Source organism: Trachurus trachurus, assembly GCF_905171665.1.
Source record: "Trachurus trachurus genome assembly, chromosome: 24".
Taxonomy (NCBI): Eukaryota; Metazoa; Chordata; class Actinopteri; order Carangiformes; family Carangidae; genus Trachurus; species Trachurus trachurus.
Window position 1 is genome coordinate 5,713,835 of NC_139910.1, and position 16,865 is coordinate 5,730,699.

The 16,865-nt window shown below is 39.9% G+C and overlaps 1 protein-coding gene across 1 annotated transcript in view; it reads right to left on the reverse strand.

Moving 5' to 3' along the window:
* asap2b (ArfGAP with SH3 domain, ankyrin repeat and PH domain 2b) overlaps positions 1–16,865 on the reverse strand; it is a 33,434-nt gene that overhangs the window by 5,175 nt on the left and 11,394 nt on the right. The window contains exons 3-22 of the mRNA XM_084000278.1: positions 15,468–15,613; positions 15,275–15,349; positions 14,507–14,556; positions 13,543–13,672; positions 13,296–13,381; positions 13,108–13,183; positions 12,352–12,438; positions 11,865–11,968; positions 11,705–11,774; positions 9,558–9,645; positions 9,404–9,452; positions 6,562–6,728; positions 6,163–6,296; positions 4,965–5,059; positions 4,676–4,865; positions 3,659–3,744; positions 2,842–2,957; positions 2,360–2,427; positions 1,415–1,522; positions 603–837 (exon numbers count right to left, since the gene is read on the reverse strand). Coding sequence (XP_083856404.1) covers positions 603–837; positions 1,415–1,522; positions 2,360–2,427; positions 2,842–2,957; positions 3,659–3,744; positions 4,676–4,865; positions 4,965–5,059; positions 6,163–6,296; positions 6,562–6,728; positions 9,404–9,452; positions 9,558–9,645; positions 11,705–11,774; positions 11,865–11,968; positions 12,352–12,438; positions 13,108–13,183; positions 13,296–13,381; positions 13,543–13,672; positions 14,507–14,556; positions 15,275–15,349; positions 15,468–15,613 — 2,160 coding nt within the window. The remainder of the gene's footprint in view (positions 1–602; positions 838–1,414; positions 1,523–2,359; positions 2,428–2,841; positions 2,958–3,658; positions 3,745–4,675; positions 4,866–4,964; positions 5,060–6,162; positions 6,297–6,561; positions 6,729–9,403; positions 9,453–9,557; positions 9,646–11,704; positions 11,775–11,864; positions 11,969–12,351; positions 12,439–13,107; positions 13,184–13,295; positions 13,382–13,542; positions 13,673–14,506; positions 14,557–15,274; positions 15,350–15,467; positions 15,614–16,865) is intronic.

Sequence of the window (16,865 nt, forward strand, 5' to 3'; positions counted from 1 at the left end):
CAAATTCAAAACAGGTCAGATTTTGTTTAAAGCCTGGAATAGGTTGCTACCAATAAACATCCAAAAAATGTTTATGGTCAGAGAAAGCATATATATGATTTAAGAGGGAACTGTAACTTTAAACAATCTACCATCCATTCTACCCTGAAAAGTTTTAGCATCTATTTTTGTGGTGTTAAAATGTGGAATAGACTAGATGAGGATATAAAAATGTGCAATAACTTAAAACAATTTAAAAGTAAGTACAAACACACACTCTTGGACAGTTATAAAGAACTTGACAGCTAATTTTACTCTTTTTATTTATAATCATGGTCTTATTTCATATTAAAGCAATATGTTTTTAATCTTCTGAATTGTATGGAACTACAGATGTATGACATGAATCACAATGTAAGGGGGGGCTGAACTTGATGAGCTTTGCTTCCTTCAGCCCCTTCTCAAACTTGCACAGTATCATTGTTGTTTTGTTTCTTGTTACATAGATTGTTTGTCTTTTGATGTGCTTGTTTGAGACAAATAAAGATCAAATCAAATGATGTCATTTCTTATGTAATTCCAGCTGTGATGACGATGACATCACTTCCTCCCTGCCCTCTGACCTCTGTGCGGCACTCTGGGCGGCAGCGGCGGCGTGGGCCCCGGCGGCGGCAGGTTCAAGTCCAGCACGGCGCCGTAGGTCTCGTTGCTGATGACGGTGCTGGGCGCCGGCGGTCGGTGCTTGTCCCGCACCAGACAGGCGGCGTCGCGCGCCAACGCCGCCAGGTTGGGCTGCATGGGGCCGCTGCCCGGGACGAAGCAGCTCACCGGACGCTCCTCACGGCGGTTCGGGATCGGCTGCAGGAGAAAATTTACTCCATTACAAGTAAAAGTAGCTCAGTCGACATGTTACTTGAGTAAGAGTAAAAAAGTACTTGCTTTTAAATTTACTTTAAGTAAAAGTAAGAGTATATTTCTTATTTTTCACATCAATTAATTAAATTATATTTTTTTCTAAATGAATTTAAGGAGCTTTTAACTCTTGTTTCTGAGAATTAACTCTTTGAAAGCAGCTGCATTGATGTGCTGCTTTTAGGGGTTAGGGTTTCCTTCTCTGACAAACACAGCTTGTGTCCAGTAGTATTTTAGTAGGAAAAAAGAAAAAGAAAAAAAAGAGCAGACCTGAAAGTAACGAGTACTTTTCAGACTTCCTAGAAATTAACTTGAGTAAAAGTAAAAATATTTGTCTTGGAAATGTATTCAAGTAAGAGTAATAAGTACCAAAGAAATCTAATACTCAAGTAAAGTAACCTTCTACAGTACTCAAGTAAATTTACTCCATTACTGTCCACCACTGAGGAGGAGGGGTGGGGGGCCGTTACACATCTGTACACTGAACATCTGTACGTGTCGTTTTAACTCCACAGCTGCTGACCTTGTCCTCCATCTCGTCCTCGCTCTCGTCCAGGTCCTCGTTCTGGAGACGCCACTCGTACTCAACGTGAACGTGGACGTTGAACTTCCCGGTCTGAGCCTGAGTCAACTGAAACACACAAACATGACGTCATACTTAACGACACACACACAGACACACACACAGTGCAACATCTGGCACAGATCTCCGAGGTAACGTCAATTAAGTTACGTTCACAAACGCCCACGTTGCACTGCAAAAACTCAAAATCTTACCAAGAATATTTGTCTTATTTCTATTCAAAAATGTAATTTATAGTCAAAACAAGTCTCTTTATACCTAAAATAAGACTCATCACATTAAAAAGTAGCTTGTTTTTAGACACTTTTTACTTCTTTCAAGCAGATTTTCATTTGAAATAAGTAGAAAAATCTGATAGTGGAGCAAATTTTTCTTTCTTATTACAAGCACAAAAAACTTGCTTTCACTGGCAGATTTTTCTACTTATTTCAAGTGAAAATTACCTAAAATAAGTTCATTTTTAGGTGATGATTATTATTTTAAGTGAAAAGAGTTTAGTTTTGACTAGAAATTAGACATTTTGACAAAAAATAAATATTCTTGGAAAGATTTTGAGTTTTTGCAGTGTAACTAATTTTCGTAATGCTAAATACGACTGTTAGCTCTGTAAATATAAGAAAATGTAAATATCTCACTTTCCTCCACCTACTTAAAACGTATAAATAACTTATAAAAAATCCACACACACATTCACAACACAAAAAAGTGGAATCGAACACCACCTAATGCCCTCAGTGCCCTTTGTAATGTTTTAATGCCTTAGCTACATGAAGCACTTCGAATGCACAGTTTGTCTCGGTCCGCCATGTTTTCGATTATTCTGGCGTGGTGCATCTTGGACGCTTTGAAGTCGGAAATCGGTGTTTTCAACTTTTGTCTTCTTACCAGTTCCTCACACTGAGTGTGTCGGAGACGTTTGGCGATGTCCAGCGGCGTCTCACCGGCTTCGTTCACTGTGGAGGAAAAAAAACACACACGAAACGAAGAAAAGAGAAAAATGTGAATGTAAATCCTGTTGTAGCGTAGTGGACAGTTAGCGTGTTGCTATCAATGAGGACATGTGGATCTGTCTCAGTGTCTGAATATTGCTCCACTGGAGACAATGACTAATAATCTAAGAGCTAAATGATTAATGGTACAGTAATCAATACAGCTGCAGTCACTGTTCAGACCATGGTTATTATGGGATGTTGTCAGACACAGTGACTCTGTAACAGCTGCAGGAGAAAACAGCTGGAGGGGAAACTGTGATTTCAAAATAAAAACCAACCGAAGAGACTGATATAGTATACACTGTGTGTGTGTGTTGTTGACTTGTGGTGTGTGTGCATGTGTGTGTGTACAGCTCTGTGTGTGTGTGTTCTTACTGGTGGCCACTGAAGCTCTTCCTCTGAGCAGCAGTTTGAGACACTCGCTGTTGTCGGTCAGGCAGCAGTAATGAAGAGCAGTGCTGCCTTTGGTCGTCTGCTGGTCCAGGTTGGCACTGAAACACACACACACACACACACACACACACACACACACACACACACACAGGTCCAGGTTAAGTTACGCGAATGCATTAAAAAAAAAAAAAAAAAAAGGCAGCTTAAACTTTACCCAGACTCAGTGTGAGGCCTCAATCATCTGAGTTTATCATTAGTTTCCAAAGTTCATGTTCAAACTTTAAGTTTGAGAAACTGAAAGATTTTTAACTTGTTTTTGTTTTTTTGTCGTTGATTAAACTGGAGTCACATTAGAAAAGTATCAGTTCAGGTTAAAAAAAGACATAAAAATAAATGTATAAATACAGAAATACACAATTAAATATAAATTCATTTTAATTATGTGGAATGTATGTAATACATATTATTAGATATTTTATTAATTTCTACCATTTTATTTTCCTTTTTAGCATATTTCTGCTTTTATTCATGTCCTTATTTCCATGTCTGTAGGTAGTTGGTCTGAATATCAACGTCTAATGAATTTATTTTGCATTTATTTATGAATTTAATCATTTCAACTTGTGTCATTGTTCCTCCTTCAAACAGAGGAACTAAATGTTAAACTGTTAACCGTCATCATCCTTTAAAAACAAACTGAACCAGGAGACGTCGGATAAAAACATCCCGACTTCCTCGACCTTCATGTTTCCGTCTGACGGTCGTCTCGTCACCGCGGCGACGGCTGTGCAGCAGTTACCTGTTCTGAGCGAGGAAGTCGACGATGTGGAGCGAGTTCCTGTCGACCATCCTGACGGCGAGGTGCAGCACCGTCTCTCCTGGTTCCTGACGGAGCAAACACACACACACAACCTCAGCTAAAACCTCCACTCACACTCACACCGCCAAGACCGATTTAGTCGTGTTCAAACCATAAAATAAGCAGAAGTCTCCAACCATTTTGTCTGTAAATTATTATTGTTATATTATTGTTATTATATATTATTGTTATTCCCCCAGTCAATAAAAAATCATTTGGTTATAGGGCCTTCTCCTACCGTGCACCCTATTTATGGAATAGTCTCCCACTTCATATCAAACAATCCACTTCCACTGTAATTTTTAAAACACTTCTTAAGAAACACCTTCTTACACACAATGTTTTGGCGAAATTTGAATTTCCTATTTATCTCCCTGTGCGTTCTTTTGCTTGTTCCTTTTCCTGTCCTCCACAGTATGTTTGCTTATTTGGCAATCATCCTGTGTATTGTATTTTTCTGATCATTTATCGTATGCTGTTTGTGTAAAGCAGGGGTGTCAAACATGCGGCCCGCGGGCCAAAACCGGCCAGACAGAGGGTCCAATCCGGCCCTCGGGATGAATTTGTCAAGTGTGAAAATTTGAAATTGCACATATTTTTATCAAGAAATTTCAGGTTGTTCATAATATGTTTGTAAAAGGATAATTCAGTAACTGTAAACATATTAATAATGAATTAAAAAGTTAAAAAAAATAATTTTATTTATAGGCTATCATGCTATTATTTTACTGGTCTGGCCCACTTGAGATCAAATTGTGCTGTTTGTGGCCCCTGAACTAAAATGAGTTTGACACCCCTGGTGTAAAGTGACCCTGCGATTCTTATTATTGTAATGAATTTTGTAAAGTGTATCGAGACCATGTTGCACCATGGTGATTTTACACTTTAAATAAACTAAACTAAACTAAACTAAACTCTGATTATCGATGATTATTGATCGCTGGGGGCCGTACGTACGTGTTCGTTGGGCTGCGGCGTGGCCTCCATCAGGTCGACTCCCTCGGCGTAGACCTGCAGCAGAGACAGGATGTCCCGGTTCTTCACCGCCTCGTACAGATCCTGCAGCTTGGACGCGGCGTCGGGACAGAGGCGCTGGGCGAAGCGCTTCTCCGTGTACTTGGCCGTGATGTAATCCTTCCTCATCTGCCTGGAAAAACCACGAGAGACAAGGGGTTACTATGACAACGCTCAGCCCGCCCGTCCTCTGACCGTCTCTCCGTCTCGGCCTCTCGGAGTCTGAGCTCACATGTCGCTGCTCGGGTCCGGTTTGGTCACGTCCTGCGCCGCCAGATCGGCCTCCATGATCTCGTTGAAACTCGCATTTCCCACGTTTTTCGCCAACTTGAACACAACAACACAAAGAGACAGAGTCAGGCGGATCCGAAATTGGTGATTTCCGTGACTACCCAGGGGGCAAAATCCCAGTTTCTTTGGAAAACAGACACGAAGCGTTGTAAAAGGTTTGACACCAGAAATGATATCTAGGAACTTCAAGGATTAAAACCTGGGTGGACAACCCGGTCAACTAGCTGCTGGAAAGCTACAGGGGCCAAAACCCCTTTCTGGGATCATTTTGCTGGCGAAATGATGTAAATGCAAATATTTAGGTACTACAATGGCATAAATAGTCATACAACTATAAAATTTGGCAGAGAGTATCTTGACACATAGGGGGAGGCATGAAAAAAAGATTCCGGGGTTTGTTGCAACTCGATTTTAAGATATCACCCTCAACATCCCAAAAAAGACAAAAAAAAGTACTGTTCGCCTGACAAATTCTCAAGAAAATTATTATTTTTCAGCACTTTATGGAGAATATCTATGCCTAACATGTATATAGAAAACTTCCTTAATTCATAAGCTTCCATTTGAGTCCAAGATAGCCTTTCTATCTCAAAAGCCCCACTTGCTGTGGCCAACGGTCTTCTCTATCTATCTGTTCACTTTGGGGAGACCAGAAATAGAATGGTTTCTGATCAGGTCAGTTAACATGTAGTTTTTCACAATAGGTGTTACATTGTTTGGAGACAGCCTGTAGCTTTCCAGTAGCTAGTAGAAAGGCTATCTTGGACTCAAATGGAAGCTTATGAATTAATTAATTTTCATGAGAATTTGTCAGGCGAACAGTACTTTTTTTTGTCTTTTTTGGGATGTTGAGGGTGATATCTTAAAATTGAGTTGCCACAAACCCCAGAATCTTTTTTTCATGCCTCCCCCTATGTGTCAAGATACTCTCTGCCAAATGTTATAGTTGTATGACTATTTATGCCATTGTAGTACCTAAATATTTGCATTTACATCACCCAAGAAAGGGGTTTTGGCCCCCTGTAGCTTTCCAGCAGCTAGTTGACCGGGTTGTCCACCCAGGTTTTAATCCTTGAAGTTCCTAGATATCATTTCTGGTGTCAAACGCTCCGTGACTCCTGTGGGGACAGTGAACTCACCAGCAGCTCCGACGTTCCCAGGACGTCCAGGTCCAGACTCTGGATGCGGGAGTAGTGGACGCCCATCTCCCGGTGGATCCCCGAGCACTCGATGCAGATCAGCACGCCGAGGTTGGTGGACAGCCAGGTGGGACCTGAGGAGGGATTTTATTTTATTTTATTTTATTTTTTATTTGTTTATTTCGGGCATGTCAATTAAATAATCATCATCACACTTCATCTTAGTTCAAATAATACAATACACATGGCCGAAAGGGAAAGCGGGAGAAGCAAAAGCTTATCTTGTCCCCTAGTATTACAGTATTTTTTGTACTAACTTGGCGCTCCACAGTCGCAGCAGCTGTAGTAGCAGTAGTAGTGGTAGTATTACAGTAGTATTACAGTAGTATTAGTACTAACTTGGCGCTCCACAGTCGCAGCAGCCGTCGTTGCCGCTCATCCTCTTCACTTCTCCGACGATGGCCTTCGTCAGCTCCTGGACGATGTTGTTCTCTCCTTCGTCCTGGTCGCCTTTAAACGCCTTGTTCAGCGCCTCCTCCTTGCTGTTCTGTAGCACCGACACCCAGCTGCACACAACACACACACACACACAACACAACGTCACACACAACAACACAACATTACACACAACTAGGGATGTCACGATAATAGATTTTCTTGGTACGATTATTGTCAGAGAAATAATCACGGTGTTACGATTATCACGATTATTATGCATTAATTAATTTCACAACACTATGAATGTTTAAAATCAAATATAGTAAAAATATACATTACTAATTATAAGATATTTTAAATATCTATTAAAATATGACCAATTATTAATCCGCCAGGGGAAGTGTTTGAAATATTCAAGTCATTAATTGTCATCAGTGATGGGAATAACGGCGTTAAAATAAACGGCGTTACTAACGGCGTTATCTTTTTCAGTAACGAGTAATCTAACTAATTACTATTTCCGCCGTTACCGTTACCGACAATTAAATGAGGCGCGTTACAAACTACTCAGTGAAGCCGTTGTCCTCCGACTTGCTCATCTCATCTCAGACACAGAAGCTGCTAAACTGTTGTGTTTTTTTCCTCCTCTCCTTTGGTGAGGGGAGGGGGGAGGAGGGAGGGACGAGACAACCGCATAAGTGATGATGATTGGTTGAGGCAGAGTAAGGTTTCATGCTAAGCCAATCAGAGGCAGTGTTCAGTTTGTACACAAACCACACACGCACGCAGTTTAGCCTCACACACACAGACTAGCAGAGGGAAGCTGCCGAGATCGGAGGGAAAGTGGAAACAGACACTACTTTAATCTCCCTGAGGTAAAAGACAAGAACATGTGAGGTGTAGCTACATTATGTCCCGGAGCGAAGTGTTTGTCCTGAGCTTCTGCTCACCTGACTCTGTGCAGCTTCTTCATTAAATCCAAACAGTCCCACACAGCGACGCACTGCTCCTTTAGACTCTAAAGTCTCTGTAGCTCATCAGCTGGAACTCTTCCAGAGCAGCTACAGCAGCGTTGTGACCTCAACCATGGTTGGTGAGAGCAGAAATGTTGTTGTTGTAGTGAAAATGGGCGGGCTCGTGAAGACGCGAATTTACACAAAGTCAAAACGAGCGATAAATCGCATTTCTCGCGTATTTCGCGTTTGGTTGCGCGTAAAAGCTCGCGCGAAAAAAAAGCGTTCCTCGTGTTTGTGTGGGAAGCCCCTGTGGGTCTTCCCACCAAACACGATGAAAAGGACGAAGACGCGAAGGTCCCGTCGCCATAAAAGAATCGGGTGTATTGCGTCGCAAAAAAAAAAGTCGCGTCTACCGCGTCTCGCGCCTAATCGCGTCTTTGCGTCACGGCCTTTTACACCGCGGACGTAACGAATAAACGGTGACGGTGTGAACGAACAACATAGGACAGGACCAGACGTGGCGTTGTTTCCTCTTTTCACCTACAGCTCCTCTCCCTTACTTACACTAACTACTGTTATTGTTGAGGCAGAGGATTGTGGGATTTGTAGTTTTTGACCAATCGTGTGCTCTTTCTTTTTGTGATTTTTCCGGTTCACACGTTTGTTTTTTTTAGGGGCAAATGCGAGTGAAATGCTCGCCCATGGTGGGCATAAGAAAATGTAAGACCTGTCTAAAATTATTTAAGACTTGAACACAATAATTCAACAAATTTAAGACATTTTAAGACCTAAAATTTAGATTTTCACATTTTAGACTTTTTAAGACCCCGCGCGCATACCCTGTTATTTCATATAAAAGTTTAAGTGCATACATATTTTATGATGCTGTGTATTATATATTTAAGACCATCTTAGAATTTTCTAATAAATTTAATACTTTTTAAGGCCTTAATTTTACATACATGAATTTAAGACTTTTTAAGGATCCGCAGATACCCTGTTGTGCGCTCGCAGCAGGACAGATAATCAGATGGATAATCGGTAAAGTTAATAATTTCACTTAATGTGGCCATGAATAAATTAATTTCGATGTTTCGCCTGTTATTAAACGCAAATCTTGAATAGGTCTCCGCTGTTTTCACATTTAAAAAGGTCTTTGTTGTCTTTGTACAGAGACAATATGAGATTTGCTTGTAGCCACAGCACTTAAAAAACCCACTGTAACCTATTTTCATAGGCACACCAGCCTCGCTTTCAATAAAACACACACTCGCATTCCATAATTGCGATCAGTGAAATATATGAAAACAATAAAATACAATTTAAAAATGAGAGAAAAAAAATCCAAATTCTTCGACATATTTAAACTTAAAAGAAAGAAAAAGTAACGCAATAGTTACTTTCCCTGGTAACTAGTTACTATTATAGTGAAGTAGTGGAGTTACTAACTCAGTTACTTTTTGGGAGAAGTAATTAGTAACTATAACTAATTACTTTTTAAAAGTAACGTTCCCAACACTGATTGTCATTGTCAGTTAATTTTAACATATATATTTTTTTATTACAAATGACACTCTAGCATTTAAACTCCTACCAATCCAAAGCTACGTTAGGTAAATGGACCAGTATCTGTGCATTCACCTTTACTTTGGCGCCACATTTGCCGACACGGTTCATACATAATCTTTTTTTGGAAAGTGACGGTATTTAGGAACCTTTGCGATCAATTAATTGTGGCGATTAATACCGCGATTAATTGTGAAAACAAGTAATTGTGACATCCCTACACACAACACAACAACACAACAACAAAAACAACACACACTCCTGGGACTCGCTGAACTTACACTTGACACTCGGCTTCGTCCTCGGCCTGGAAGTGGTACGTCCTGTCGTCTGTGTGTGGAGAAGACGACAACAATCAGACACAAAGACGACAATAACAACCAGAACAACAACATGTTACCGTGACGACGCGTGTGTTTCTGCAGCCGCACATACGTGAGAACAGGTCGAAGCTCTTCTTCTCGTCCGGACTCCTCTTCACCTGACAGGTGAGCAGGTTGAGCTTGGCTGGAGGTCTGTTCGCCTGCAAGACAAGGAGCAGGGACACGGGTCAGACCAGGGAGAGAGCAAATAGATACAGTTAAGTTGAATAGTCACATTTAATTTAATTAAAGGTCAAACTGAGCGATTAATAATTAGAGATTTAAACTGGGATGATAAAATTCACTGTATGCAATAATTAAAATTACGACCAGACTGTGTGATGTGCAGAGTTTTATTCTGCTCAACGAGATCACATCAGTTTATCAGTTTAGTTCAATTTATTTTTGTTCATATTTTGATTTTTAATTTTATAATATTCTATGTGGATGTGACGTGATGCACAGTCCTGTCCATGATGTCACACACTGATCTACAGGAGGAAGTGAAGCTGCAGGAAACGCAGCTACGCACCAGAAAATAAAGAGGAGAAGAAAAAGAAGAAGAAGAGGAAGAGTATATAAGGCTCATCCTCTGAGGGGCAGGAATGAAATCTGGACCTTTCATAATAATAATATACAGTATATTGATTTAAGTCTAGATTTTGTGTCGATGATAAAATGTCACAGAAATAAAGATTAAGAAGCACTGGATCACCAGACTAACAAAAGGTTCATCATCTGGAGACCATGAACGTCAAAACTAAAGATAACTGAAAACCCAAAGGGTTCATCCTGTGGGGAGCAGAAGGAGAAAGCGTTGGACAGTCCAGATTTTGTCCTGATGACGGTTCTACTCTACTGAAAAGAAAAAAACAATAAAAGGTTCATCCTCTGAGGAGCAGGAATGAGATGTGGACTTGTTGTCATATTTTCACATATTTTCATATTTCACAGTAAATATTTTTGTCATATGATGGTGAAACAAAAAATAAAAACCACTGCATCACTAGAATAATAAATCTGAATACACAAATAACAAAGTAGCAGGTTCATCTACTGAGAAGCAGGAATAAAATATTTGCTGGAATTAAGTTGAAATTTTGTTGTGTCTCTACATGATTGTACCGATGTTTCTCTGTTCTCTCTTATTTGTATTGATTTATCTTGTCTCCTAGCTGTCCTTATGCTCTCTTTTTAATCAATATGCTGTAATATATTGTTTGTCTGTTTTTTTAGGGTGCCTATTGTCATCTGACCGGGGACTATAGAAGGATATTAGCCATGTTGGTTAAAGCTGCCCTTTTTTACCGTTATTGATACAGTTGATTCATTGGGAACAAACTAATAAACTAAAATAAAACAATATTGTAGATTATTGATCCCCTTGGTTCAGGCTACAAACTTGTTCATTGTTCATATATGTTTATTTGATGTGTTTACCCTCCAACAGGAGAAAAGGGACAATGCAAGAGAGGTGTGAAAATAAGGACAGGGTGAAATAGTGTCTCATTTTACTTCACTTTTACTCTGCTTTAACTTTACTTGAGATTGTATGTCTATATATGTCTCTGCTCCCCGGTGGAGAAGTATAGTTATGTTTTATACCGTTGGAAAATTGTATATGTAAAATGTTGATGGAAATGATGTGGAATCAATAAAAAAAACTTAATTTAAAAAAGAAAATAAAACAATAATCACTGGATCACCTGACTGTTGTTGTAATAATTCACTCTGATCTATTTTATCTTGTACATTTATAATAATAACATTAATTAATGGATTTATTGCATTTATCAGAAAGAAGAAGATGAAGAAGTGGAGAGGTGGGACTCTGACATCATGTTAGTGACCCCTGCCCCTCCCCTCCCCCAGGTTAAAACCCAAAGCTCGTCCTCTTCCCACCCTTCTCTCTGTCATCCTTCTCCTTATGCTCCTCCTCCTTCTCCTCTTTCTCTTCCTCTGCTGCTTGCTCTGTCCTGATTGGTCGTTTGACTCTTCGTGTAAAAACTTCAAAATAAAAGACAGAAGGAAGAAAAAGGGGAAAAAATAAAAATATAAGAAGCTAAATTTTGAAACGATGTCTATGTCTAATTCCCCAGATTGTAGGCGGTGCATAACGAGACTTCTGATTGGACATGCAGGGCGTGGTGGGCGGGGCCTTGTCATGCAGGAGGAGGAGGAGGAACCAATGGGAGAGGAGGATGTCGGACGGCATCTTACCGTGCCGTGGGCGATGGTCAGGAAGCCGTTCTTCACCGAGCACTTCCTCTTCTGCCAGACCTTCCTCAGCCTAAAGGAGCAGAGAGAGGTCACATGTTTTTAACGTGTTGTAAAGTCGAGTCATTCTCCTGAAGGATTCTGGGAAGTGGAGTCCACTCACCCTTCACTCCTCTTGTAGAGGACGCCGGAGCGTTCGGTGCCGTGGGCCTTGTTTCCCTGCAGCTGATGGAGGCTGTAGCCCGCGGCCTGCTTCGCCTGAGCGTCCTGTCAACACAACGCACACACACACACACATGATTATGAAGTCCAGACAGAGCCACCTGGAGGCTCAGCTCAGCCAACAACACGTCAACAGTGAGAAGTTTTCATCCTTGTGGAGGCGCTGGCTCTGTTTCCTGATTACTGGGAACTTTGACTTTCAGAGTCAGTAGGTTTAAATCTTTGTCAAAGTGGGAGGAGCCAAAATGGCGTCCAGTTGGGTTTGAGATGAGTTAAAACTTTTGGTGGTTGAAGCCAAACAGAAAATTAAATAATGTCGATGTAGTAGCTGAAATCATCCAATCATCAACCAAAACTGTCTGAAACAGACTGATAATTAGATAGTTTCTTGGTGAAATGCATCCTGGGAGTTGTAGTTGGTTTCCCACCTCCTTCTGCTCAGACTGCAGCGAAGCCTTGAGGACGTCTCGGAGCTGAGCCAGCTGTTTCCTCTCTCCATCCTGAGCCTGTTTAATCTGAAAGAGAGATTTACAACAAAAAAAGTTGAATTTAAAAAGTAAAATTAAAAAAACACACAGTAATAAAGCTTTGTATTTGTATATTATAAGTAGGGAATTTATTTAATAAACTCACACGTCTTCCTTCACATTATCATTTTAAACTTTTATATTCTTGATCTTGTGCTGTTTGTTTACACTGATGTCTGTGAGAAACATAATTTCACTTCTGTGCATGTATTTTTTTTTTTAAATACGGCATTTATTAACAATAAAGTTGACTTTGAACTTTGATTATTGATTATTAATGTACCAGAATTTGAGCAGGACTATCATGTTGCAGATTTTAACTATTTAATATCTAATAGTGTTAATAGATCAGTCTGTGATCACACATTATCTGTTATAAGCTGATTTTGTTTTTTAATGTAATAGTTTCTATTTGAAAAGTACTAATCATTAATGTAAATATACAGTAATTATTGTGGAGTAAAAGTGTCACATTTTCCTCTGACATTAGACAACAGCATTTTAAAACAGGAAGTAAAATAAAAGTAGAACAACAACTGACATTTAACTCTTGTTCCTGAGTCTAATGTCTGTCTTTGCTGCTCTGCACTAAACGACCTCTGACCCTGCAGTCCTGTTGACCTCTGACCCTGCAGTCCTGTTGACCTCTGACCTCACCGTGGTCAAGTCTGTGGCCAGCTTCTCCACCGACGGCTTCAGACTCTCCACGGCTTTCAACCCGTCCTGGAAAAAACTGAACAAGACACGAGGAAAAAAAAGTTCAATGGGAAAGTTTGAAAGCATAAAAAACAGCCACAAAATAAAAATACAGAAATAATTCAGTTTTATTTTTGTCGGTGACGTACTTGCACTGAGCGTGGAAATACTTGATGAGGTTCTGCAGGAAGTCGACGCCTTTCTTCACCTTGATCTCGTTCACTTTGAGCAGATACTGCAGAGAGGAACCAGAGTAAATGAATTAAACATTACAATATGGAGATGCATTATAACAAAAAAAGACAAAGTTTTTTTTGTCTATCCAAATAAATAATAATAAAACACCAACATAAGAAGACCCAGGTGACGTTTGACCTTTGACCTCTGTGACCTCACCTCACACATCTGCAGCTGGAAGAGTCGTCTCTCCTTCTCCATCTCCTCGGCGATTTCTCCTCCGCTGAACTCGGTGCGAATCATCCCGTGTTGTTTGGCGTGTTCCCTCTTCTCCTTCTCGATCTTCGCTCTGCTCACGTCCACAAACATGAAGGTAAATATCAATATTTATATTTACTATAAAACACATTAGCACATTGCTCAGGAAGAAATATTAGAAGATAATGTAAAATGATAAAAAAAAGAAGAAAAAAAGATTTAAATCCGGTTTATCCAGTCTATCTAACTCTGTCTATCTTTAAAATGTCATTTCATCTTTTATTTTTTCTTGGTTATAATTGGTTTGATGAAAAATATCCTATTAAAAACCGTCTTCCCTCCAGGACTTGGAAACACTGCATTTCAAAATGTAAAAATGCATTCACTAACTCGTTATAAGTAATTGTGTAAATGTAGAAAATAAACATCAAGTCGTATGGTAGCTGAGCTCAACTCATTTGATTTTGTCCATCATCTTGGGACAATAATTAATTTAAAAAACGGTTTTCTCGTGATAATGAGATGATCAAATCGTTAAAAAATCTTGTTTCTTTATGAAAATAAGATATTTATTATCTTCACCGAATTCTCTTTTTTAATCATACAGTAGGAAAAATCAATTTATATAATAAAAAAACTAAATAATTCATCTTTAATTTTGTCAAAATGAAAACATTACATTTTTATGGTAAATAAGTAAATCTACATATAAAATAACAAAGTGTTTGATGTCAGGGCTGTTTGAGTTAAACAAATTCTTGGTTTGAACCACAGGTGGTTTCCTCTGAGTCAGGTGTCGAGATAAGAAGAAGAAAGAAAGAAAGAAAGAAAGAAAGAAAGAAAGAAAGAAAGAAAGAAAGAAAGAAAGAAAGAAAGAAAGAAAGAAAGAAAAGAGAGAAGAGATAACGTGGTTTCGTTTCCTCACAGTTTGGTCTCGTAGTCCTTCCAGGCTTTATCGAACGGCTTCTTCAGATCCTGAAGGAGGAGACGAGAGTCACATCGTTAGTCTGAGATGTGACCAATCACATCGCAGCTCTGATCCAGGACAGAGACAAACAGAGACTTTGACCTGTGACTCGGGCAGGAAACATTTCCAGGTGATAAAGTTGTTTTTTAAACTGATAAAAGAAACAGGAGCGACTTCAGACCAACAGGTAACATTTAAATTCAATTTATTGTTTTATTTTTATATTTGCTCCTGAAACTGAAGCACGTAAAAGTCTGAACTCCTGCAGTTATAAAGACGATGGAAACTGAAAAAAGGATGTAGAGAAAAGCTATTATTTGTACATGAAATTTTAGACTTTCAAAACCTTTGAAGGCGTTTTCTAGGAAATACAATGCTTTTCAAGGCTTTTGGAATAGAATAGAACAGAATATCTTTTGTTGTCATTGTTACATGTACAACGAAATTAAAATGCCAAACCAGTCGGGTCAATTTAAAAAAAAAAAAAGAGTGTAAAGGATCATAAAAAAAGTAGCTAGAATAAATAATCCTGTGCATATTCTCATTTGTCCAGGTCATAGTATCTCAAAGGAATTTTAAATCTAGGAAATAACAAAGTCCAGTTGCTTTCGATTTAAAATTCCTGTGAAATAGAATAAATAATGTTAATAATAAATAAAACAGTGAGTTGTTTCAGTTTATCTGAGACGGAGTGAATGTGTGAATGTGTGAATCTGAGACACGAACCCCTTTGACTCCCTTCAGGTCTCCCTTCAGCAGACTGTCCAGAGGGAAGGTGATGATGTTGTTCATGTTCTGCAGCTGTGACACACAGAAACATCCAGTTCAGACACAAACACACACACACACAAACACACACATAAACACTCTGTAAACACTCTGTGTCTCGGTGCAGCCTCGTCCTCCTCCTCCTCCTCACCAGGTTCTTGAACAGCGCCGTCAGCTCTTTGGCGAACACGGAGAACTTGAGGAAGGCGGAGCCGACCTCGGCGTCCTCCCTGCACACACAGTTGTCCCCGAACTTCTCCATGGCCTGGATGTACTGCTCCTCATTGTCCACGTGGGCTGAGACACACAGGACACACACACAGTGGACATGTTAGTTAGTTTGAGAGTCCTTCAGCTACTGGAAAGGAAGTAATTAGTTACAGTTACTAGTTATTTCCCTAATTAATAGCTTTAGAATTACCTAATTTTCTTAAAGGTATAGTTGAACATTTTGGCACTACGGAGGCTAATGGGATTTCTTGGTTTCCCTCATCAAACTCATCAAATACACAATTCAACAACTCCAAAACGCTCTGGTGGACAAGTTGTGACCTGCACATTCACCACGCTATGAGATAATAACACAACGTTACCAGACAGAGTTGTTTTAGAGGTAAATTCAGAGACTGCTTGATGAAAAACTGTCCCAGATGGGAACGTGCATCAGCGGTTTTGCATGAATTTACCTCTAAAACAACTCTGTCTAGTAACGTTCTGTTATTATCTCATAGCGTGGTGAATGTGCAGGTCACAACTTGTCCACCAGAGCGTTTTGGAGTTGTTGGATTGTGTATTTGATGAGTTTGATGAGGGAAACCAAGAAATCCCATGAGCCTCCGTAGCGTAGCTCTGAGCAGCTCGCCGCTCTGCTCCGCCGTTCTAAAAATAGCTTGCACCGACAATTAAAGGTAACGAACCTACTGCTATGACTATAGGGATTATGGCAATGGGCCAGTTTGTCAAAATGTTGAACTATCCCTTTAAATTATCTCATTAACGTGCACAGAAGCTTTTATTTTGGTGTTTTCCTGTGGCTCAGTGTGGGACGAGGCTGTAACGTCCATATTTACACCACAGTAACCTCGACCCTGAACGCACCGCAGCCACTGTGTGGGCTGGTCGTCGTTGTCGTGTTGTCGGTGTAACGACAACCATGTTGTGTGACCACATCTGGATGCACATGTGTTCAGTTTGTATCCAGCAGCAGCATCAGGAGGAAAATGTTGACATATATATCTATTCACAGTGATGGTGCAGAACAGATCTCTGACATGTTTCAGTTTCTCAGCTTCACTTTCACTTTTCTACTTTCACAACCTGAGGCTGGTTTGACCTCGGTCGGTTCCTCTTCACTGTCGCTCTCGGCTTCGCCACCACACACACTGGCATCATGGGAAATGATGACAGAGAGCAGAGAGGTCTCACTCTGCTGGATAAACTCAGACTAAAACATAAAGTGCATTTAAAAACACATTTGTTGAGAAGCTCCGTTTAAAAATCTGATTATTTGATTGTGACAAAGTCTGTAGAATTAAATGTTAAAATTAGG